The sequence below is a fragment of the Nyctereutes procyonoides genome, unplaced genomic scaffold (genome assembly GCF_905146905.1).
Source record: "Nyctereutes procyonoides isolate TBG_1078 unplaced genomic scaffold, NYPRO_anot_genome, whole genome shotgun sequence".
Classification (NCBI taxonomy): domain Eukaryota; kingdom Metazoa; phylum Chordata; class Mammalia; order Carnivora; family Canidae; genus Nyctereutes; species Nyctereutes procyonoides.
Window position 1 is genome coordinate 5114950 of NW_026575124.1, and position 21855 is coordinate 5136804.

The 21855-nt window shown below is 64.6% G+C and overlaps 1 protein-coding gene across 1 annotated transcript; it reads right to left on the reverse strand.

Moving 5' to 3' along the window:
* Positions 1–944: 944 nt before the first annotated feature.
* Positions 945–21004, reverse strand: ITGA5 (integrin subunit alpha 5). Its single transcript, XM_055337082.1, has 30 exons — positions 20762–21004; positions 14816–14946; positions 13009–13121; positions 12790–12910; positions 12550–12611; positions 12417–12462; positions 12098–12223; positions 11856–11900; positions 11698–11741; positions 10357–10413; positions 10151–10203; positions 9662–9870; positions 9195–9386; positions 8929–8974; positions 8641–8742; positions 8398–8453; positions 8115–8269; positions 7685–7822; positions 7488–7555; positions 6971–7121; positions 6787–6879; positions 6561–6640; positions 6391–6471; positions 6178–6283; positions 5665–5817; positions 4551–4637; positions 4352–4465; positions 3624–3725; positions 2904–3026; positions 945–2044 (listed from the first exon to the last, which is right to left on the reverse strand). Exons 1-30 carry the CDS (start codon positions 20977–20979, stop codon positions 1961–1963), a joined length of 3156 nt encoding a protein of 1051 aa, XP_055193057.1. The 5' UTR covers positions 20980–21004; the 3' UTR covers positions 945–1960.
* Positions 21005–21855: the final 851 nt, after the last annotated feature.

Consider the following 21855-nt stretch of genomic DNA (forward strand, 5'->3'; position numbering starts at 1 on the left):
CGCTGCTGGGCCGAAGCCTAAGTTAATAAGAGCAGCCTGGGTGATGGGGCGAAGGGGGAGACGGACTCCAGGCGCTCCCGCCCCAAATTCCCATAAATCTGTGGCTATGCTGCCCTCCGGTGGCTGATTCCTGGCCTAGCGCGACAGGGCCCTGTTTGCCTCGGAGAATCCAGAATTTCAGGCCCCCTGGCTTCCTCCCTGGCCTTGGGAGAGACCCGCCTTGAAAAGACGGAGGCCCCCGCGGGGCTCCCTCACTTGGACTCCTCTCCCAGGGCCTAAGGCCTGGCGTGCTGGTGCTGGTTATTACCAGGCCGTCACCGTCAGACAAGGCTGGACCGAGCCCTGCTCTGGCACTCACCGGGTGACCTTGGGCAAGTTACATAACCCCTCGGGACCTCCATTTTCCCCCGAGTAAATGGGGCTAATTGTACCTGCCTCATGGGATCCTTGAGAGAGAAATTAAATGAGATAATGTATGTAAACCCTTGAACGAATACCCCCTCTACCTACCAGCACACAAGAAGTAGTAAAAACAGGACAAAACGAAACCCTAACTGGCTTTCTTCTAATTCCATTTTGGGGCCTTTTCCCTCACGCCGTTTCATTATTCGGATTTAGAGAAGCCCAGGTGAGTGGTCTTTGCATTTTCCCCTTAATGCTCAAACCCAAAGAGAAGGGATCCTTTTTCTTCTCTCTGGGGGGTGCCGGGAACCAGATCTGGAGGGGCTGGGTGACAGGCGGAGGAATCAAGGCCTCCTTCCACCCCTTCCATCATCTCATCACCTAAGAGAAGGGAACCCAACAGGTAGATCCAGAGTTCCCGAGGGAGGGTCATACGCCCCATCCCAAGGAAGGAAGCTGCGACAGACAGACATTTCCTACACATCAAGCCGTCTGGTTCCAGGATGGGTTTGGAAAGAATAGGGTAGGACACAAATTCCAGCTCTGGTCAGTGGGGGCACCGGGCCGGGTTTATTGCACTTGCAACAGAGTTTAAATAAGTCCCGGATGTCCGGAGCTGAGGTGAGGGGAAGTTGGGCAGGGAGAAAGGGGCAGCGTCAGTGCAGCTAGTGGGCAGGACCCAAATCCTGCAGGCCCAGGACAGTGGGCTTCCCTCTTTCTGGGGGACGGGGAGGGCCTGCATCTGGCCAGGCCGAGGTTCCAGATCTGTTACCATCGTGGCCCCCTCAGGGTCCTGGGCAATTCCTGACTTCTCCCAAGTCAGAGGTGGATCGGGCCTCCAGGCCCAGGTCTGGAACAGGCTCAGATGTAGTCCTGGATCTGCCTGGTTAGGTTACCAACGTCTGAGTCTGGGTCCCAGATCAACCCCGGGCCCCAGGTTCGATCTGGCCCCGTGAGAGTTCTGAGTCCTCTTGGAGCTGGTTCTGAGCCAGCGTGATCCTTGTTTGGGATCTGTCCTGAGCTGGGCCTGGGGCACCATCCACGGTTAGTGTTCCTTGTTGGCCCACCGGGGTGGGGGCTGTCCAGAGTTTCCAGGTCTCACTCCCCAGGTTCCAGGTTCTTAGCTGGGGGCTTCCCGTGGATCTCTGGCAAGACTGAGGATAGATCTTTGCAGGCTGGAGCTGGACAGGAAGTCCTGGTGGCACATCTGGCCCAGAGAACTGGGATCGGATTCCCCAGGTCTGGTTCCAAGTTGTTTTCAGGAAACTTTCTCCAAAATGCAAAGGCTACAGGGAGGCTGGGGCCTCTGTCCCTGGATCTGAGTTCCCTTACCCATGAGGAGGGCGTGTGTAAACGAGGGTCCTTCACAGTGCATGGGGGGAGGGGATCCCCAGCTCCTCGCCTCCCGGCTCTGGCCCTTCAAGTATGTCTCTAGGCTGGGAGAGGAGCTTCTCCCTGGCCCTCAGCACCTTCAGGAAGTGCCCAGCCCCCTCCCTGTCAGTAGACTGAGGGTGGGGGGACTGGGCCTTGAGGATTGGGAGTCTGGGTTCGGGAGGGGTCAGGCATCAGAGGTGGCAGGTGGCTTGAGTTGAGCTTTTTCCATGGCGGTGCCGTATGGGAGGGAGCGTTTGAAGAATCCGAGCTAATGAGGGGATAAGGAGGGAGAGTTTAGATATCCTGGCCTCCACCTCTCCCCAGATCTTATCCCGAGAGGAAACGAAGAGGACCCTAGTGCTTCCAATCTCCCCGCTGTGCAGCAGGGGCCTCCATCCTGTCTGTTGCGCGACCACCGACAGGTCCGCTGCGCCAGGAGGGCCGGAGCTGGGAGCGCCTTTGGCACAAGGGGCTCTTGCATCAGTGCTGTAGGCCTGCCCCCAGGCAGGCCGGGGACGGCAAACAGCTTTGAATTCAAGTTCTAGGTCTGATTGCCTGGTTGTGGCTGCCTCTCCAGAGGGCTTCTGAGGCCACTTCCAGGGGATGGCCCATGAGTGATGGCCGCCGTTAGCTCTTGGAGGAAGGGGGAGCACAAATGCCACCTATTCGCCCCGCGTGAGTGGCACTGATTTTGCAAGCCCAGGCAAATTTAGCAGCTTGAGTCAAGAGACTCGTTCTAAGCCAGAGGCTGTAGACGGTGGGGGAAGGATCCCCCAGGCCGGATCAGGATGGTGTGCCTGCGGCCAGGGCAGAGGAGGGGCCGTGTGGCTGGAGGACTGGTCTGGCAACGGACGCTTGGGACAGGGGCAGCCCCGGTGGCTCAGCGGTTTAGCGCCGCCTGCAGCCCAGGGCCGGATCCTGGAGTCCCGGGATCGAGTCCCACGTCAGGCTCCCTGCATGGAGCCTGCCTCTCCCTCCTCCTGTGTCTCTGCCTCTCTCTCTCTCTCTGTCTATCATAAATAAATAAATAAATCTTAAAAAAAATAGACGCTTGGGACGACCTTGGGTCCGGGGCAGAGCCTGATGAGGGAGTGGCCAAGTCACAGGTGGGACGGGACGTGGCTGACCTTGTAGAGGATATAGATGAGCAGACCTAGGAGCAGGAGGCCAACGAGGATGGCAAGGATAATGATCCACAGCGGGACGCCGTGGCTGCCTTCCGCCTTGGTCCACTGCACAGCCGTGGCCACCTACGGGACGAATCAGGAGAGGTCACTGGAAAGCCACTAGTTCGCCTCACCCTACCCTTGGCTCCCACTTGCCATCGCACCTCCGTGTGGAGCTAACAGAACTCTGGACTTCAAAGTCTAAATTCCTAAAATGGGCATTATCGTCTCTCCCCTTTGGGTCTTCCCCCTGCCGACTCCCTCTCCCCGGAGAAGGCACCTTCCCTGACTGATTAGCCTGGTGGTTCCTATTTATTCTTCAGGTCTGAGCCGAAACATCGCTTCTTCCAGGCCGCCTTTTCTGGCCCTGCAAGGCTGAGTTCAAGTGTCCCTCCGATGTGTTCCCATAAATATCCTGGCACTTGTCACACTGTGTTCTCACTGCCTGCTAGACTGTGAGCTCCAGGAGTGAAGACACTGTTTACCTTGCTTATTGTTCTATCCCCGGGACCTAGCACGGGCCCTGGCACACAGGGATGCTCAGTAAAGGGTTTTTTTTTCTTTCTTTTTTTTTTTTTTTACCATAGCAAGGCCAGCCCCACACATCCCAGTCCCAGGGCCAGCCAGGCCCAGGACTCCGAGCCCTAGCTTCCGTGGCCCAGACCTCCGGCCCAGGTTCACCTGAAGTTCCCTTCGGGGAAGCTGCTGGGGCAGGATCCGGTAGGGCATCCTCAGGGCTTCGTACACAGCTTCGCACTGCAGGCTGAACGGCTGGTGCTCCCGCTGTGGGTGGGGAACAGGTGCTCAGGGCGGCCCCTCGGGATCGAGAGGACAGAGGGCTCCCGTGACCTGGCTCAGGCCGTGACCTTTCCCTATCTTGCGCTCACTCTCTCCTGGGTATCTGTGATCCTTACGTGAGATAACGAGTGTGTAATTAAGTACACATAACTAAGTAACGTGTAATCAGGCGGCTACACGCTCGATAACAATTTTTTTTTTGGAGTCGTTAATGTGGGCCCAGCACGCAGGCCGCCGCCCGGCCCACAGCGTCTGCTCAGTAAGTGACGGCTCTTTCTGGCTCTTTCTCTTTCCTCGTCTCCTCCTCGCCTCTCCACTGCGGACTCATCTTCCTGCTGTGTTTTCCGCATTCTCCGCATGCTGGTCCCCCTCCAGGTCTCCCTCCTCTGAGCGGGCCTGGAGGGGGAGGCTGTCACTCCCAGCGTGGTCACTAGGTGGCACGAAGGACACGCAGCCCTGTCTACCGAGGGCGAGGGAGCTGCAGGAGCTGCAGGGCCCGGTCCCATGCGCCAAAGGAGGTGGCCAGGTGGCGGGGGCAGCAGGGAAGGGGGGTACGTGGGGCTGGCCCGGAGGTCAAGGGTCGGGGTAAGGTCAAGGTAAGGCTCCCTCACTTGCAGGAAGGTCTTGGCCCAGACTCGGAAATGCAGCTGCAGACTTCGGCTCTCCTGGCGGTGCAGCGGCCCCAGCTCACAGCGCAGCCTGAAGCACTCGGCCTCGGGGCATTTCTGGGGGGGTGGGGGGGAGAAGAGGCTCGGACCCGACGTGTGCCCTTCCCGTGCCTCTGAGGACCCGCGTCCCAGCAGGACTTACCAGGATCTGAGGTCCCGAGGAGCCCGGGCCCCGGCCTGGCGCTTCCCGTCTTTGTAGCCGGTGGTGCTGGGGACCCTCCGGATCCAACTGGAGGAGGAAGAGACCGTGAGCCGCCTGGCCCCCCGCGTCGGGCACGAGTCGGCACCGAGTGGGCCGTCGCCTGGGGCCAGAGCACCTTAGCCTGTTCCCGCCTCTCGACCTGTGCTCGTGCCCGTCGCGCCCGCTCCGAGGGGGAGGCACCAAGCTTAGTGCCCAAGAAGGACGCGACTAAACCCGGTCCTCGGAGTTTGCAAGACGTGTCCGTGGAGAACTACGCTCCCGTCCCTGCCTGCGGGCCTTTGCCCCGTCCTTGCCGCTTGGGACGCTCTTCTCCGAGCCTCCGCAGGCAGCGGCAGCCGCGTCCCGGGGCTTCGGTGCACCTGTTACCTCCTCGCCGGGCTTTCCCCCATGATCCAACTCAGTCTCCGGTTCCCCAGGCCCTGCGTGTCAGCGCTGCGCTTCGATCCCTTTCACTGCCTTTCTCCCTTTGCAATTTTATTTCATTTTAGTCCTTCAAATGTTCCAGATATTTATGTGAGAGAGAGTGCGCACGTGCACGTGGGCGTGGGCAAGGGAGGGCAGAGACCGCCCGCTGAGCACGGAGCCTGACTCGGGGCTCGGGCCCCACCCGAGGGCCCCGGGATCACGACCCCAGCTGGAGGCAGACGCTTAGCCCCTGAGCCTCCCAGGGGCCCCTCCCTTTTCAGTTTTAACTGTCTGTGCAACTGATCCTCGACATAACGTGTCGGCTGCACGAGAGCGGGGACTTGGTTAGCTTGTCTGGCGAGGCGTTTCCGAAGCCCGCAACGGTGTGCCGCGTAGACCCTCGTTTAATTAAATGTTGCCCGTGAGTAAACAAACGCTGGAGCAGGCCTTAGGGTCCAGGGACACAGGCCTGCAGAGGTGGGCCCCAGCGGCACGCCTGGCCCGGACGGAAGGGAAGGGTGCTTGGGGCCGTGCATCCAAGGGCCTTTCCCTCCCACAGCCCCGAGGAGGCTGCCGCCCTTCCAGGCCCCCAGCGACCTTCCCCAGCCTCGGTCCCTCCCCTGCCCAGGCCAGTCTCCGGGCCTCTCACCTCCAGGCTCTCTGGGTTGGGGGGGTGACTGCTGGTGCAGTTGCTGAGGCCTTCAACCCTGGTCACGTAGAGAAGCTGCTGACCCTCCAGGGTCCGGGGACAGCTGAGCTCCAGCACACCCCGGCTGATGGAGCTGGGGCCCTGGTTGATGAGCTGGGGAGAGGGGGACGCAATCACCCTGAGATTGCCCTCCTGAGACCCGGGTCGCCGCGGCCCACTCCCCCTGCTGCACGTCTCCCAGCTCGGAAGTGGAAGAGGACATGGAGAGGCAGAGATGAAGTCCTCTGCGGCCACAGCCCCGAAGGGCATCTACCCTCCCTTTCAGGTCACTCAACTGGCTGGTCTCTCCCCGGGCTGTGTCTCCGGGGGACCCTGCCCAGCTCTTTGCCCGTCCCCCCCTCTCCTTTCAGGCCCTCCCTCTGGTCCGAGCACCGGTCACCATAAAGGCCCTTCTTTCCCTTCGTGCGCTCTGGCCTCGGCCCTCTGTTCCCGCTGCTCGCCACCACCCCTGACCTCATAGACGTGCTGCACAGCAGGGCCCACGTCTCCCTCCTCCTGAGGCTGCTCTCGGGGACGCCAGTCGCTCGCCGGGAAGAGCACCGCCTCGGGCTTGGAGACCCTGCGGAGGAGGGTGGTGCCGAGGGCGGTGGAGGGGCTCCTTCCCACACCTTCCCCAGGGCCGCCTCCCGCCCCGCAAGGCCCCAGTTCGCCTGGGCGGGCGCTTACCCGTTAAGGGAGACCTGGGCGGAAGCCTCCACCGAGAGCGGGAAGGAGACCACTTCGCTTTGGGAGTTGTTGAGATTCTTGCTGCGGGGCGAGGGCGCGGAGGGGAGACTGAGGCGCTGCTGGCGCCCAGCGGGAGAATGCCCCACGCGCCCAGCCCACCCACTCCCTACCTGAGAATCTGGAAGTCGAACTGGATGGTTTTCTTCGTGTCCCGGAGATGAGGGACCGTGAACCGGAGGCCACCCCAGATCTGCGGCGCGAGGAGAGGGGACCGCGGGCCCCGTTGGCCTGGGCGCTGGCCTCACCCCGATTCCAGCCCCCTCCCCTACGCCACAGCCGCGCTCTGGACAGGTGGGCCCCTGCCCTCCCGGATCCTCCCTCCCGGGCCGGACTTACACTCGCTCCGGCCTTCATGGGGTTGCCCAGGTCACACACCAGCAGGCGGCTCTGGTTCACCGCAAAGTAGTCGCAGCTCAGGCTGGAGAAGTTCTGGAGGTGGGCGGGGGGGGGGGGGTAGAGTCAGGTTTGGGTGCCCCGCAGCAGGCCCCGTCCCCAGCCACGCCCCGGAGCCCCCTCTCACCCCCGGGTTTCTGACGAGTCCTGAGTACTCGGCCTCTGGAGGGGCCGTGACCCGCAGCTCGGCCTCATAGGCGCCGCCCTCACCCGCGTTCTGGGCGTGGAAAGTCAGGTTCAGGGAGTTCTTGTCGCCCAGGTACACGCGGTTCTGGTCCCTGGAGGGGAAGCGCGGGGTGAGGGACACTCTGGGAAACGAATCCCCCAGCCGGGACAGCGCGTCACCCCGACGGCAGCATGGTAACAACAGAGACCGGCTCTGAGCTCCAGCTGCCCGGCCAGCACCAGCCCGATGCTCCACGTGACGGTCCACTCGGTCCCCCCGAAGGGCGGGGAAGCTGCTGCGATCACCCCCATCACCCCCACTATGCACACGAGAACCGGTGACTTCCCGAGGTCACACGGCTTGATAGCATGTCCCTACTCTGTTTTCAGGTGCCAGGTGCTTCCAAGCCCCCCCCCCCCCCCCGTCCCGCGTGAGCCCGCGGCACCCGGGACCCCCCGCCCGCGGCACCTTCACTCACCCGAACACTTCCAGCTGCAGGTCCGGCACGCAGATGTTGTCCTCTCCACAGTCCAGCAAGATCTGAGCCTGGGGAGCAGGACAGCCTTGGTGGGGGGGGGGTTCGGACCTCCGCCTGCGCTGAAGGCTCCCCCTCCAGGGCCCGGCCCCGGTGCCCAGGGCTCACTCTCCCCCGTCTGGCCTCCCCTCTCTCCTCACCTTGTCTTCTATGCGGCTCTTGCTCTGATAATGCAAGACTGGCCGGAGGCCATGGGCGTCCACGGGGGCTCGGGGGTCCAGGGAGAAGTTGAGGGCGATGTGAATCGGGGACAGCTTGTCGCGGAACTCGGACTCGTTCTGGGGTGGGGGGGGACAGGGCTCGCGGTGTCAGGGGACGCTGGGCACTTGGCTCTGCTCCTGAGCCTCTCCCACCTCTTTGTCCCCTCGGCGGCCTCAGGAAGCCAGGTGTCCAGATCTGCCCATTCTCTTGGCTTCTGAGCCTGGTTCCCAGGTCCTCGGGCAGAAGGCCCCCCCCCCCCTTCTTCAGCCCCCAGAGTCCCAAGCCTCTCACTGGAGTCTCCTAATCTCCTTTTTTCCCCCCAAGAGGGGCCCCGGCTCTGCGGGACAGCCTCCCCGGGCCGCTCCGTACCCTGAGGTAGACCTTCATCTCTCTGCAGTCCTCCCGAGCCCCGTTCTGGATGAGGAGGGTCTGGGTCAGGGTCGCCTGTCTGGAGGCCAGGAACAGTGCCCGCCGAACGCCCCCCTTCTGCTTCTGCCAGTCCAGCTGGAGCTCCACCGTGAAGCCTGCGGCCGGAACACGCGGTCGGAGAACCTGCCCTTGCTCACGTGTCCAGGGAGAAGGGGGCTGCCCAAGTGCCCGGCGCCCCCGTCCCCTACCCCGAGGCCTCAGACATTCAGGGCGACTCCCTCACCGATGGAATCAGGAACGTGCTTCCCGGAAGCGTTGAGGCAGAAGCTGAGGTTGATGCTGGAGGCAGACCGAGGGGAAAGGTGGCGTCTGCCGTGAACAGGCCCCCGTCCCCCACCGACCTCCCAAACACCCCGACGGGGACGCCCGCACTCGTCCCCTCCCAGCCCTGGCTTCTCCGCCCACTCCCAGGCACGCACGGGGGCATTTCAGACTCTTTCTCTGCATCTCCCGGGCCCCAGCTCACCAGGCCACGGGGCTCCCCTCCAAGCTGCAGCTGCGCTCCTCGGGGTTGAACATGGCGGGGAAGATGGTGAGGGAGGCGCTGGTAGACACAATGGGGCGACCCCTGCCAAGAGTGGATACGGCGTCAGTAGAACCAGGACTGGTCTCTGGGATCTGGGCGAGGACGCCGATGCCCCAGCCCCAGGGGGCCGGTGTCCTTTGGGCCCTTTCCCAGCCCCAGCCCCAGCCCCAGCCCTACTGAGAGATGCCCCGTTCCCACTGCCCGCAGGCCGCCCCCCGGAATCCATACCTGTACACCACAGCCTTGTCCACACCGAAGGAGCCCACAATCAGATCTGCAAGGAGTCAAGACACTACCCCTTACGGCAAGCCCCGCATCCAGATCCTTCCTTCCTAACCCTCTTCTAGAGTCTTGCTCAAGGGCGGCCCACGTCAGGGGCAGCGCGGGGTGGTGGCGTTGTCCTCGAGCTGTCCCCAGGAGCTCAGGACGGCGCTCCGGAGGGCGGGGGCCTGCGACTTGCAGTTCTAAGGTGCGGGGTCTCCGCCGCCACTCACCCGGGTATCCGTTGCCGTCCAGGTCTCGGCCTCCTCGAAGCGCAGAGCCGAAGAAGTGTGGCGTGTGGCCGGCTGCCCACAGGGGCAGCAGAACCTGGGACGGCTGAGAGCCCGGCCCCCCGGGGCCCCCGGGGAAGATGAGCACCACTCCCTGCTGGGTCTCTCCGCCAAAGGGCGCTCCGACGGCGACGTCTGCAAGACACACCACACACCCGTCAGGAGGCCGGGAATGCAGGGGTCTGGGTCTCCGCCACCAGATCCCGGGGCCCAGGATCCTCTTCCTCCCCGTCTGTCGTTCGCAGTTTTCCGATCTCTTCAAGTCCCAGGACGGGGACACTGGGATGAAGGTTTACACCCCTCCTTGCGGGGGTCCCTGGGGGGCTGGGTGTCTTAGCCGCCGTCTCCCCAGGCTCCTTCTGCCGCAGGCTCCAGACCCCTCGTCGGCTCCTTGGGCCCGTGGCACTCACCGTTGTAGCCGTCCTGGTCCAGGTCCCCCAGGGGCGTCAAGGAGCTGCCAAATCGGCCAAATTCATCTTGGCCGGTGAGGGTCAGGGTGGGTGTGGGCTCCATGCCAGCCGGGTGCTGCAGGTAGATGTAGACCCTGCCCACCTCCTGAGGCCGCCCATCAGCCGTCCGCTCCATGAGCAGAGGTGCCCCCACCAGCAAGTCGTCCAGCCTGCGGGTAGGAGGAAAACCCAGGCATCCGGGTACCCTGCCTTGCCACCTCCCCTCCCCAGTCCCCCTGCCGGGAAATCCTGGGCGTCCCGCGTCCCACGCTCCCTCCCGCTCGGGTGAGAAGCCTTGAGGTCTTTGGCTCTCGGCGCCCTCCTTGCTCCTGAGGAGAATCCAGACACGAAGCCTGGAGGGGAACCCTCCTTGCGTGTTTCTGCCCCACTCCCACTTTTCAGCCGCGGACCTGGGAAGGGCGTCGCGGGGGCCCCTCTCCCGCTGCTCACCCGTCCCCGTTGGTGTCTGTGGCCGCCACCGCGTAGCCGAAGTAGGAGGCCATCTGAGGCGGGTGGGGGTAGACAGAGGGGCAGCACTGGGTCAGGACTAGGGGCTCGATCGACGGGATCAGCAGGGACAGCGGGGGCAGGCCGGAGGCTGGGCTGGGCCCATGGGCTGGCCGCAGGCCTGCTGGGTGGTGTGGGGGCGTCCTCACCTGTTCTCCTGAGAAGTTGTAGAGGGACCGGATGTCTGAGCCATTGAGGATGGTGACCTGGGGAGGATGAGACGCACCCATTGGTCCTGGACCCCCAGGCCGTCCCACGGGTGGAGGGCACATGGGCACGTGGGCACGGGACCCCCGGGGGGCACCTGCTAGGCCTCGGCCACTCGTCTCCCGACTCCCTCCTGACTTTGCTTTCACGTCCCCACTTCTAGGCCACGGAGCTCCCACTGGTTTTCTCCGAATCACTGACCAACCCCTGATGATTTTCCATGTCCACGTCCACCCCCTAGGACGTGAGGTCAGCGGGGGCGGCACTTGGGTCTGTCCCTTGCTGTGCCCGGAGTCTGACGGCGGGCTCGGTGCGCGGCGGGCAGGGATAGTCACTTCAGACAGGCCCACGGCCCCGAGCGCGTCCGCCAGGGACACCCCGGCCTGGAAACCCCGGCGCCGGGGCCCAGATTCCCAACGTCTTGGCGGCTCCTCCGGGGCCCCGGGGAATCGGCCCAAGCTTTGTTCTCCCTCGACCTTCCCGCATTCTCCTCATCCTCAATCAGCCCCTGAGTTGCCACAATGGCCCGACTTTCTTCTCCTTTTCTTCTGCGATTTTCACGCTCCCGTCACGGAGGCCCCCTGCCTCCTCTGCACGGATCCCTCAGAGAACCTTCTCTGACGCTCCTGCCCTACAAGCAGCTACCCCTCCCTTACGCCGCCCTACCCTCTGGCCACTCCGCGGGGCGACGGCTTCGGACGGGGCCAGGCCCGATCTGCACCCCGTGGGTGACCCGAGAGCCCTTGCCGGGTCGCAGGGCCTCGGCCTCTCACGTGGCGAATGTGCGCGGCGTCCCCCGGCCCCGTGAGCCCGTCGCCGGGTGGGATCCCTGAGCGGCAGGTCCCTGGCCCCTGCGCCCCGGGCCGTGCCCCGTCAGAGGCCCCTGGGAGACTCCCTGCCCGCCCCTCACCTGCCTCCGTGAACGCTGCAGCGGGAGCGAGCCCCACGCCACCCCCATCGGTGCCCTCCCGACACTCGCCGCGGCCTAATAACCGCCAGGTGCCCCGGAGTCCACCGGGCGCTCGGCCGTGACCTCGCCTCATCCTTGCAGGAGCCTCGTGAGCTCACGACCATTATTAGCCCATTACACGGAGGGGAAGCGGGCTCAAGAGAGGCTCGGCCGGCTGCAGGGCTCCTGGGATGAAGCGGGCCAGGGGTCAGGACACTGATCCGTCCCCAGTGCGCCCCCCGGAGCCCTCACCCTCTCCCCCTGCCGTGCCGGGCTCTTGGAGCTAAGCCAGGGGAGGGGAGGGGAGGGCAGGGGGGGTCAAGCTGAGGCTTACGTAACCGTAGGTGAGGTTCCCCTTGGGCACGCCAGCGACAAAGTCTGCAGAGAGAAGAGAAAGCTGTGGGCTGGCTGGGGGTGGGGGGGGGGTGATGACAACTCGGCTCCCGCGGCCCACGCATCCCGTCCCCTGGCCCCGCCCGGGCGCACACTCACCCTCCGTGTCGTCACCGCTGAACTCGCCCACCGCCACAGAGTACCCTGGGGGACACGGTGGTGGACGTGAGTGTCCCCGTGGGGCCCCTGTGCTGCGCCCCCCCACCCCGGCTCCGTCCCCCCGCCCGGCCTCCAAGGCAGCCTGCACACGACTGCGGCCCAGGGCCCGGGGCGCCTGAGCGGGAGGGGAGAGGCCGGGGGTCCTGAGGGGCTCCCCCCGAGGTGCCCCCCGGCTCGCTCACCCAGGTAGCTGTCGTCGTAGATGGAGCTGGCCTGGCGGGTCTGCAGCTGCCCCTGAACCAGGTTGATCAGATACTCGGGGTAATAGGACTCTGCGATCTGCTCCTGCGTGGCAGACAGGATCTGGCCTGGGGAAGGGGACGAGGAGTTGGACGCGGCGGGGAGGGGGCCCGGGGAGGGAAGCCGTGGGGGGCGGCGGGGACGGCTGAACGCGTCTCAGGAAAGGGAGAGGAGAATCGGGCCGGGGCAGAGGGGACGTCGGGCAGGGGGCAGGTGGCAGGCCGTGTGCCAGGGCCGCGCGAGCGCCCGGGAGGGACTCACCTTGCCAGAAGTAGCTCCCTGGCCCACCCAGGACCACACGTCCGGTCTGTGGGGGAAGAACAGGGTCCGCGTGTGGTGCTGGCGCCCCGTGACGCCGCCGCCCGCAGCCCCGCGCCCCCGACCGCCCCCTCACCTTGGTGAACTCCGCGCTGAAGCCCCCTTGGCAGTAGCCCTGTCCCGCGGCCCAGCTGAAGTCTGTGGGTGGGGGGAGAGGGTGGCGGCGAGGAGCCCAGCACAGATGGGCCTCGCGTGAGGGGACGAGGGGCGACGGGAACCCGAGAGGGGGCCGCCCCGGACCAGGGAGTGGTCAGGAAGGCCAACTGGGGGGGGGATGATGGAGGGGAGGCAGCGTCGGTGCCGCCTCCTGCCCTACCTGAGCGGCAAGGTGCGTACTCCAGAATTCGGGTGAAATTGTCCGTGGAGAGGTAGCAGGTGCCCACGGGATCGCTCAGCGGCTCCTTCTCCGTGCGCCAGCTATACAGGGGCGCGCAGGCCTGGCGGGGCCCGGGGGGGGGGCGCTCCAGGTCAGCCCGGGCTTCTCGCCTCCACAGCCCCACCGCGTTCAACCCCTGCCCACGCCCCGGGCCCTCACCAGGATGGAGGAGCCGTGGGCTCGAACCGTCGCTCCGAACCACTGCAAGGACTTGTACTCCACAGGCTCCTCCCCGTCCGGGCTGGACACCGACGACTCCAGGACCCGAGAGCCTTCAACGGGAGAAGGGGTCGCGCTGGGCCGTGGCTGACCGAGCGCTCGGGGCGCCCAGGCGCTTGCAAGCCCTGAGCCCCGGGACTCACTGGGGGGACTGGGGAAGGGGCTTCAGCGTCTGCTTTGTGGAGCCTGACTCAGCCCTCCCCTAGACACGTGTGTGTGCACGCACACACCTGCACACATACACAGACACCTGCACACACACACCTGCACCTGCACACATGCACAGACACCTGCACACAGGCACCTGCACACAGACTGGCACACACACACCTGCACACACACAGGCACCTGCACACAGACACCTGCACACATGCACCTGCACCCACACCTGAACACATGCACCTGTACACACACGTGCACGCACACACACAAGCGCTGGGAACCTGGGCTTCTGGGGCTGCCTTCCCTGGTGCTCCAGCCTCATGGCCCAGGCCAGGTGCTTGCAGGACGGGCTGGGAAGGCCATCCCAGGTCAGGGTGGTCCCGGCTGCACTTCTCTGTACCTGGGCCTGTGCCTCTACGGCACCTTGCTCCATCCCTGTTCTAGGCCTTTCTCACATCTCTGGGCTGTCTCTCCAGACCCTTTCTCTGCCCTCCATGGGGTGCTTTTTTGCTTTCCTTCGATTTAATGTCTGCTAAAAAAAGTCAGTTTCATGCTCTTCCTGCCTACACCATTCTCTCTCTCTCTCTTTTTTAAATCTCTCCTTTTTAAAAATTTTTTTTAAAATTTTTATTTATTTATGATAGTCACAGAGAGAGAAAGAGAGAGAGGCAGACACAGGCAGAGGGAGAAGCAGGCTCCATGCACCGGGAGCCCGACGTGGGATTCGATCCCGGGTCTCCAGGATCGCGCCTGGGTCAAAGGCAGGCGCCAAACCGCTGCGCCACCCAGGGATCCCAATCTCTCCTCTTTTTGGGCAGCCCGGGTGGCTCAGCAGTTGAGCATCTGCCTTCAGCTCAGGGCATGATCCTGGGGTCCCAGGATCGAGTCCCACGTCGGGCTCCCTGCATGGAGCCTGCTTCTCCCTCTCCTGTGTCTCTGCCTCTGTCTCTCTGTGTCTCTTGTAAATAAATAAATAAAATCTTAAAAAAACAGCTCTCCTCTTTTTGTCTCCTCACTCGGTCTTGGTCGTCATCTCTGGAGCTGGACCGTTCGCGTCCCTGCTCCCCCGTACACTGGCTGCAGGACCCCGGGCGAGTCACCTCTGCTTCCTCACCTATGAAACGGGCCCATACCTCGCCCGGGGCAGGACCAAGCCGTGGAGGTGCGCAAGCCTCACAGCAGTGAGCCAGCGCCCGGAAGTGCTGGCCGGCGCTCCTGTCTGTCCGCCTCCCTGGGCCTCCCTGGGCCTCCCTGGGCCTCCGTCCCATGCAGCCGCGTGTGCGGGGACCGAGCTCCCGGCACCGTCGCTTAGCGCTCGGCGGGACCAACTGCAAAGCCTGTGTGACTCTCCCTGCCTTTGTCTGTGTGCTGCCCGGCCTCCCAGAGCTGTGGGTGATTCAGGGGAAATGAGAGCCACATGTTTCTGAATCACGCCGCCCTCCTGGGCTGGGCCGGGCCGCCGAGGAGCCTGCACCAGGCGGAGCTGCAGCCCGAGCGGGACACGCGGCCCGGCAGGGCGGGCTCCAGCCTCGCTCGGCCACCGGGGCGTCCCCTCCGGGCGTCCCCTCCTGCCCACAGGGGTTACCTTTACTGTCAAATTCAATGGGTGTGCAGTGGCCCCGGCCGGCGCCCCAGGGGCAGAGGTAGACGGCACCCCCCTGCAGCACTCCCGGCTGGCTGGTGTTAGCCTTGGGCGCGCCCACCAGCACGCTGACCCTGCGGAGGGAAAGGACGCAGTGACCCCCAGCTCCCCTCCGGCTCCCCCGCTGCTGGGCCCGGGGCTGGCCGGGGGTGGGTGGATGCCCCCTGGTTGTATTTATATCTCAGGAGATGCCACAGATGCCAGAGGCCCAGGCTGGAGTCAGGCGGTCCCCATGTGCCGCTGTCACTAACACCAGCACATGTTGCGAGAGATGGGGAACCAGAGTCCACTCTGGGAAGGGAACAGGGGCCAGAGAGCCTGGGCCCCGGCCTCCCCATCTCCCCGTGGTCTGCAGGACGGGACACGCAGCCCCCGAGCTGTGGGGTCCGCTCACGTAGCCTCTGCCCTCCCGTCCCAAGCCAAAGCCCTTCTCCGGGCCAGGACCCGGGCGTCCGACTGCCCGGCTTGGGGCGTGTAGCAGGAAAATGTGAGTCCTGGAAATCAGTGTGCAGAAGTGGCGAGAGGAGCGTGGAGGGCGGCGAGGACACACCCCCCCGGGCCCGGGCCTGCCTGCCCTGGGCTCTCGGGGTGGACGTCCCCGTCTTGGCCAGGTTCCTGCTCGGCCCCTGAACCCCCATCCTACACACCATCCCTAGGAGTCTGAAGCCAGATCTTGCTCTACGGGGCTCTCGGTTCCGAAACGGGGGCGAGACCTTGAGGAGGAAGCTGCCTTTGCTGGGGCGCCAAGGCCTGGCTGGGCACGGTTAAGGTCCTGGGCAAGCTTTCCTGCCTTCGGCTCTGCCCCCCCCCCCCCGCGGCTGTCAACGTCCCTGTCGCCCCTGGGCAGCCATGAGCCCTGTGCTCTGCTCCCGCACGGTGTCCCCCAGCACCGCACCTGGCAGCCTGGGCCGGGGCCCCTGACCGCGGGGCTCCGCTCTCCTCCCCCCTGCCTCTGGCGCAGCTTCTCACTGTCCCTCTGGCCCAGGACTACTCGCTTTCTTTGTCTTGGCTTCCCCCGTCCTCTCTCTCTTGATGTCAGATCTTGGGCTTTTCCATCTCTACTGGCTTCTGGCCTCTCTCAGCTTTCCACAGGCCTCGTACCATGGCTTCCCTGGTATTCGGGAATGTTCCCGAGCCCTCCTTCCCGGAGAGAGCGCGAGTGCCTAATGGTGGAGGGCCCCGGAGCCAGGGGGCCAGGTGCGGCGGGGGGGGGGGGGGGGGGGGGGGGGGGGGGGGGGGCTTAGGGGAATAGGGGATGGGGATAGGGGCGAGGGGTGGGCAGGAGGGGCCGGAGGCTGAGGAGGGAGGGGGGCGAAGGGAAGGCAGGGTCCGGAGGACAGGAGGGGGCCGGAGAGGGAGAGTTCCTGGAGGGAAGGGGGTGGGGTGCGCCCCTGGTTACCCTGGGGACAGGAAATGTTTACTGCCTGTGGCTTCCTGTCTGTTTCCAACCTCTCACTTCTCCGTTTGTCTCCCACCCGCCGGCCCCACCCCTCTCACTCAGCCATCACACCAGGGGGGGCTGCTAGGAAGGCCGGGGTGGGCGGTGGGGGCAGAGGCGCAGGCCCAGGGAAGGGCCGTGGGGGTTGGCGCCCAACCCCGCTCCGCTCGGGGCGCCCTGGGGCGACACCCCTCCGCGCTCTCCAGGTGAGGAGGCCTCCCGGAGCTCCGAGAGTCCAGGTGCGGGAGGGCACAGGGCGGCAGCCAAGGGACCCCGCTCCCACTCCCAGTTTTCCCAAACCCCTGGTCTTGATGAGGACGCCAGCCTGAGCGCCCCCAGATGGCTTGAGGAAGCAGCCTGGGGTTCGCCAGGGGCGGAAGGTCAGAGACGCTTTACAAAGCCTCTGAAGCCCCCAGGCTTGGGGCCAGGGCAGTGTCTGCACCCGTCTGGCAGTTCAGGAGGCCTGGCCTGCGGGCAAGGGACCCAGACCCAGACCCCCGCCCCCCACCCTGACGTATGCCTGTGGGTGCAGTGGCCCTTCCATCCCAATAAATAGCGCCCCGCCCGGTGCCTGGGGTCAGAGTAGCCAGGCCAGGCCCCGCAGCTTATCCTCGTCCCCCCACTCCCAGTCCTTGCCTCCTAAATCCTGCAGCAGTCGGGCCCTCTTGGGGCCACCAAGGTACCAATGGACCAGGGGACGGTCTTAGGCTATTTGCAATATTTCGGAAAGCCTAATCGAAATCATGCCTTTACCTGATAAGGTGGCTGGGCTAAATCAGAACCTCAAGCGCGTTTGCTTTTGGCCAAAATTCAATCAACATTTGGGGGAAGCCGGTTATCACACACTGGTCAGAAGCTCTGATTGGCGGCGGTGGCCGTCTTCTTGTTCTACCTTCTAGTTGATAAAAACCAGGAATTGGCTCGTGGAGCCACAGCCCAGCCCGCCACTGCTCTGAGGCACCACAGGGAGCAGCCGCGGGTTTGCAGCCTGTCATGTAGATGCCCCAGGCCGGCCACATGGAGTCCGGGGAGGCTGGCTTGGTCCTGACCCACCTCCTCATCTTCTTTCAGAGCAAGCTCTTTTCCCCGCTGTATAGAGAATGCCCTGGTAGGATATCATTTGTTTTAAACAAAAATAAAGGAAATAAAGAAAAAATTTTAACTAAAAAAAAAAAAAACAAAAAAACCTAAAGACCTAGTCCCATGTTCTCATTTTACAGATGGGAAAACCAAGTCCCAGAGACGTTAAGCAACATGTCCAAGGTCACTCAGAATCCTTCCCGAAATAAGAACCGGAAGCTAAGAATCTCCCTTCCTCGGCCAACGTTTTGGTCTACGCTGTTGCCAACTTACCCCCCTGTCTCCCCTCTACTATCTCCCCAGCCAGGCTTCTGATTAACCAAGTTCCTGTTCAATACACGGTTACTGTTTGACTCTGTTGGCCTGGCAAGGTCGGGGGTGGGGGGAAGCGAGTGGCCCGGGACCCAGCTCCTGCAGGCCTTCCGGCAGCCCTGGCCAGGCCTGACGAGGACATCTAGACCCCCCCAGTGTATTCTCAAGAGATGTGCCCGGCGGGCTGGCGAGGAAGAGTTGCACCCACCTGTGGCAGTGCCAGTGCCCGAAGAGAATGAGGAGCTGGGCTTAGACGGGGCACCCTTCCAGCTGGTGACCTGGGCCACAGCACCTCTCTCCAAGCTCTGGATTCTCCCCCATCAAATGACGGGTGCCCCTGAACAGTCCCTAAGCCGATTTCTACGATTCCTGAAGTTTCAGTATATATATATACACACACATACAACGGGACGGTACTGTTTCCTATGTCAAATGCAAGGATTTTTGTTAACAATCCAATGGAAAAATTGATGTGACGGTGCTAAGGAATGTGAGGGACCATTATTACTATCGGCGCTAGAAGCAAATACTAGAAGCAAGAAAGAAGTGGGGGGAAAAGTTAGGCAAAGAACCAGGTGATACCCCGGGAGGAGACACCCAGAAATTGAAAACAGCTAGCTGGTAAAAATCATGCCTCCCAGAGGGTACTGATCACCCTCTGCCTGCGGACCAGGTGCCTTCTGGGGGTGCACTGTCTCCCTAAGTCCTCAGGCAGCCTTGTAGACGAGGTGTCTGATTTTCTTGAAAACACCGTGAAATGCAGAGGGAAGGTAAGTCGCCCCCAGGTCACACAAGGAAGGAGCGAAGGAGTGGTGGGGCCAGGATGCACTCCCAGCACTGTGGGACTCGCAGTGTGACCCTTTCCTACCAGGTAACCCCTCTCGGGCCCTTTGATGCCCCTTCAGTGTCCCCGTGAGAGGTGGCAGGGCCAACGGGAACCCTGAGGCCCGCCCTCTCTGGCGAAGGCCCAGGTCCCCGGTCGGGAGCTGTATTTGTCCCCGGTGGGTACGGAGGGGCTGAAGGCCCAGCTGCGGTCCTGGGGGAAGTGGATGGTTCCCGGTCCTACTCTAAGGGTGTACTGTGGGGGAAAATGAGCGGGGAGGGCTGCAGGCTGGACACCTGGGTTCTCTCGGGAGGGGAGATGAGCAGAAGGGGAGGGGTCGGGGTGAGAAGGCTGCTGCGGGGACTGTAGGACCGGGCCAGCGGCCAGACAGACACCTAGGGAACGGGAGTGTGTGAAAGTCCAGATGTTGTACAGGAGTCTTGTAAAGGGGAGATGACACTTTGGCGAGGTGGGGGTGGGCGTGGGGGTGGACCACGAGGAGGGTTAAGGGCCAGACCACTGGACTTGTCCCCACGTGGGGGAGGACCGCATCCCCTCCCTGCCTCCCTCTTCCCTGCTCCATTAGGGTTGTGGTAAGCAGTGTGAGGGGCCTGGGGGAGGCCAGGCCTGGCAGAGGCTCCAGGCCAGGGTGATGCAATGGGGTTTGGGCAGGAGGCCAGGGGGGTGGGGTGGGGGTTGGGTGGGGACCTTGAATAGCGCAGAACCAACAGCTGGGGCCTAACCATCTTTCTTTTTTGCCATCTCCAGACAAAGGAGAAATGTGCACACCCGCACCCCCACTAAGTTAGCTAGAGTAACTCAAACTTCTCCAGAAATTTAAAGAAAGTGAGTAGAGAGCGGTTCGCTGCACCAGGTACAAAACAGCTCAGTGTGACCGAGGTCCCGTGGAGGGCCGGGGCCCAGGGGTCGGGGTGGCGGTGGGGACCAAGGGGGGCGGTTTCTGGCCACTGGAGGGTCTGGGACCTGGCAGTGGGAGCCGCCACCGTCCCTCCTGCTCCCCGGGCCCCACGTTTAACAAACCCCCTTGTTCCAGGGCCGGGGCCGGGTCTGCGGACTCCCGCTCTCCAGGCACCCGGACCGGGACTGGGACCGACCCCCTGTGCTGCGCCCCGGTGCCCAGGTCCCCCAGGTCCCGAGCCCCGGCGCCCCTGCTTCCGACCCCGGCCCGGAGTCCGACAGCCGACAGGAAATCGGCATTTCTCTTCCTCCCTGGAGCAGGACGAAGGGGGGCCGCCCCTCCATGCGCTTGCCCCTCCCGGCAAGTCCGAGGCCCGCCCTTGGCCCAGCCGCCGGCGCCCCTGGGCCGGTCCGGGCTCAGGACTCAGGGTCCCAAGCTGCCGGGCCCCCGTTGTCGGGATGGAGCCCTCCCCCTGCGGGTCCTGGGGTGCCGGATCAGAGGGGGGAGGGGAGCAGAGAGGAGAGAGGAGAGGAGGGGAGAGGAGAGGAGGGGAGAGGAGAGGAGGGGAGGGGGGAGCAGAGGGGAGAGAGGAGAGGAGGGGAGCCCAGGGGTGTACAGGGGAGCAAAGTAGAGAGGAGAGGAGAGGAGAAGAGAAGAGGAGTACAGGGGGGCGGAGAGGAGAGGAGAAGAGAGGAGTACAGGGGAGCGGAGGGGAGAGGAGGGGAGAGGATGGGAGGGGAGCAGAGAGGAGAGAGGAGATGAGGGGAACTCAGGGGAGCTGGGGGGAGCGGAGGGGAGAGGAGAGGAGGGGAGGGGAGCACAGGGGCGTACAGGGGAGCAGAGAGGAGAGGAGGGGAGCAGAGGGGAGTAAAGTAGAGAGGAGAGGAGGGGAGCCGAGGGGAGAGGAGAGGAGGGGAGCCGAGGGGAGTACAGGGGAGCAAAGTAGAGAGGAGGGGAGGGGAGCCGAGGGGAGAGGAGAGGAGGGGAGCCGAGGGGAGAGGAGAGGAGAGGAGGGGAGCCGAGGGGAGAGGAGAGGAGAGGAGGGGAGCCGAGGGGAGAGGAGAGGAGAGGAGGGGAGCCGAGGAGAGTACAGGGGAGCAAAGTAGAGAGGAGAGGAGGGAAGCCGAGGGGAGTACAGGGGAGCTCAGGGGAGCGGAGGGGAGCCGAGGGGAGGCCGGCCCGGAGCCCGCGGAGCCCCCGCCGCTGCACCGTGGCCCCCTGCCCTGCCCTGCCCTGCCCTGCCCCGCCCCGCCCTGCCCTCCGCTCCCCTGCCCGCGGCCCCGACCCCAGCGCAGGCCCCGCCCGGCCCGAGCTCACCCGCGCGCCCCCGGCCGGTAGAAGTCCACGGCGAAGCCGAAGAAGGAGCGCGGCGGCCCCGAGAGCACGGCGGGGGCCTGGGCGTCCAGGTTGAAGCCCGCGGCCCGGGGCGGCGGCAGCAGCAGCAGCAGCAGCAGCAGCGGCGGCAGCGGCGGGGCCGGGCGCCCGCGGGGACCTCGCGCCCCGGCCGCGCCCTCGGGGAGCCCCGCGCCCCGCATCGCCCTGCGCGCTCCCGGCCCGGACCGAGCGGCCGCCCGAGCCTCCGCCGCCGCCGACTCAGCGCGGGGAGGAGCCTGCGCCGCCCCTGGGCCCTCCCCCGCGGCCCCACGCCCCTCGCGGCCCCGGGAGGCCGTCCGTCGGGGCGCCCCTCCCCCTCCCTCCCCCCCCCGCCCCCCCCCCCCCCCCCCCCGCCCCGGAGGCGCGAGTCGGGGACAGCGAGCGCGCGATTTCCTAAAGAGGAAGGCGTCGCCCCGCGGGGGGGCTGTGGGGGCCCCGCCCGCCCCGGGAGCAGCACATCCCCCCCCCCCCCCGCCTTGGGCCCCCCCAGCTGCAGGACTCGACGCCCCGGGACGCGGGGCGCACCCACCCGGCTGCCCCAGGACACCCCCTGCCGGCCCGAGGGGCACCAACGGCCTGGGGCGCGCTTGGGACACGGGGCCTCTGGCCCCCCAGCACCTTCCCCATCAGACTGGCCTGATTCCTATAAACCTCAACAGCTGTAGGGTGGGGGGTCCCCGGGCGCTCAGCGGTTTGGCGCCTGCCTTCGGCCCAGGGCGTGACCCAGGGGTCCCGGGATCCAGTCCCCCACCGGGCTCCCTGCATGGGGCCTGCTTCTCCCTCCTCCGGGGCCTCTGCCTCTCTCTCTCTCTCTCTCTCTAATAAATAAATAAATAAGTAAATAAGTAAATAAATAAATCTTTAAAAAAAAGAGCCGTAGAGCGGGGTAGCAGGGTGGCCGTCGTGGTGTCTCACAAACGGGCCCCACCTGTAGGTTCTGGGAGCTGGAGCCCAGACCCCACTATCCCCCCGTCCCCTGTGGGCGTCCAGGAAAGGACTCTTAGCAAGGGAAGCCAGTGACCCCCTGCCCACCCCTT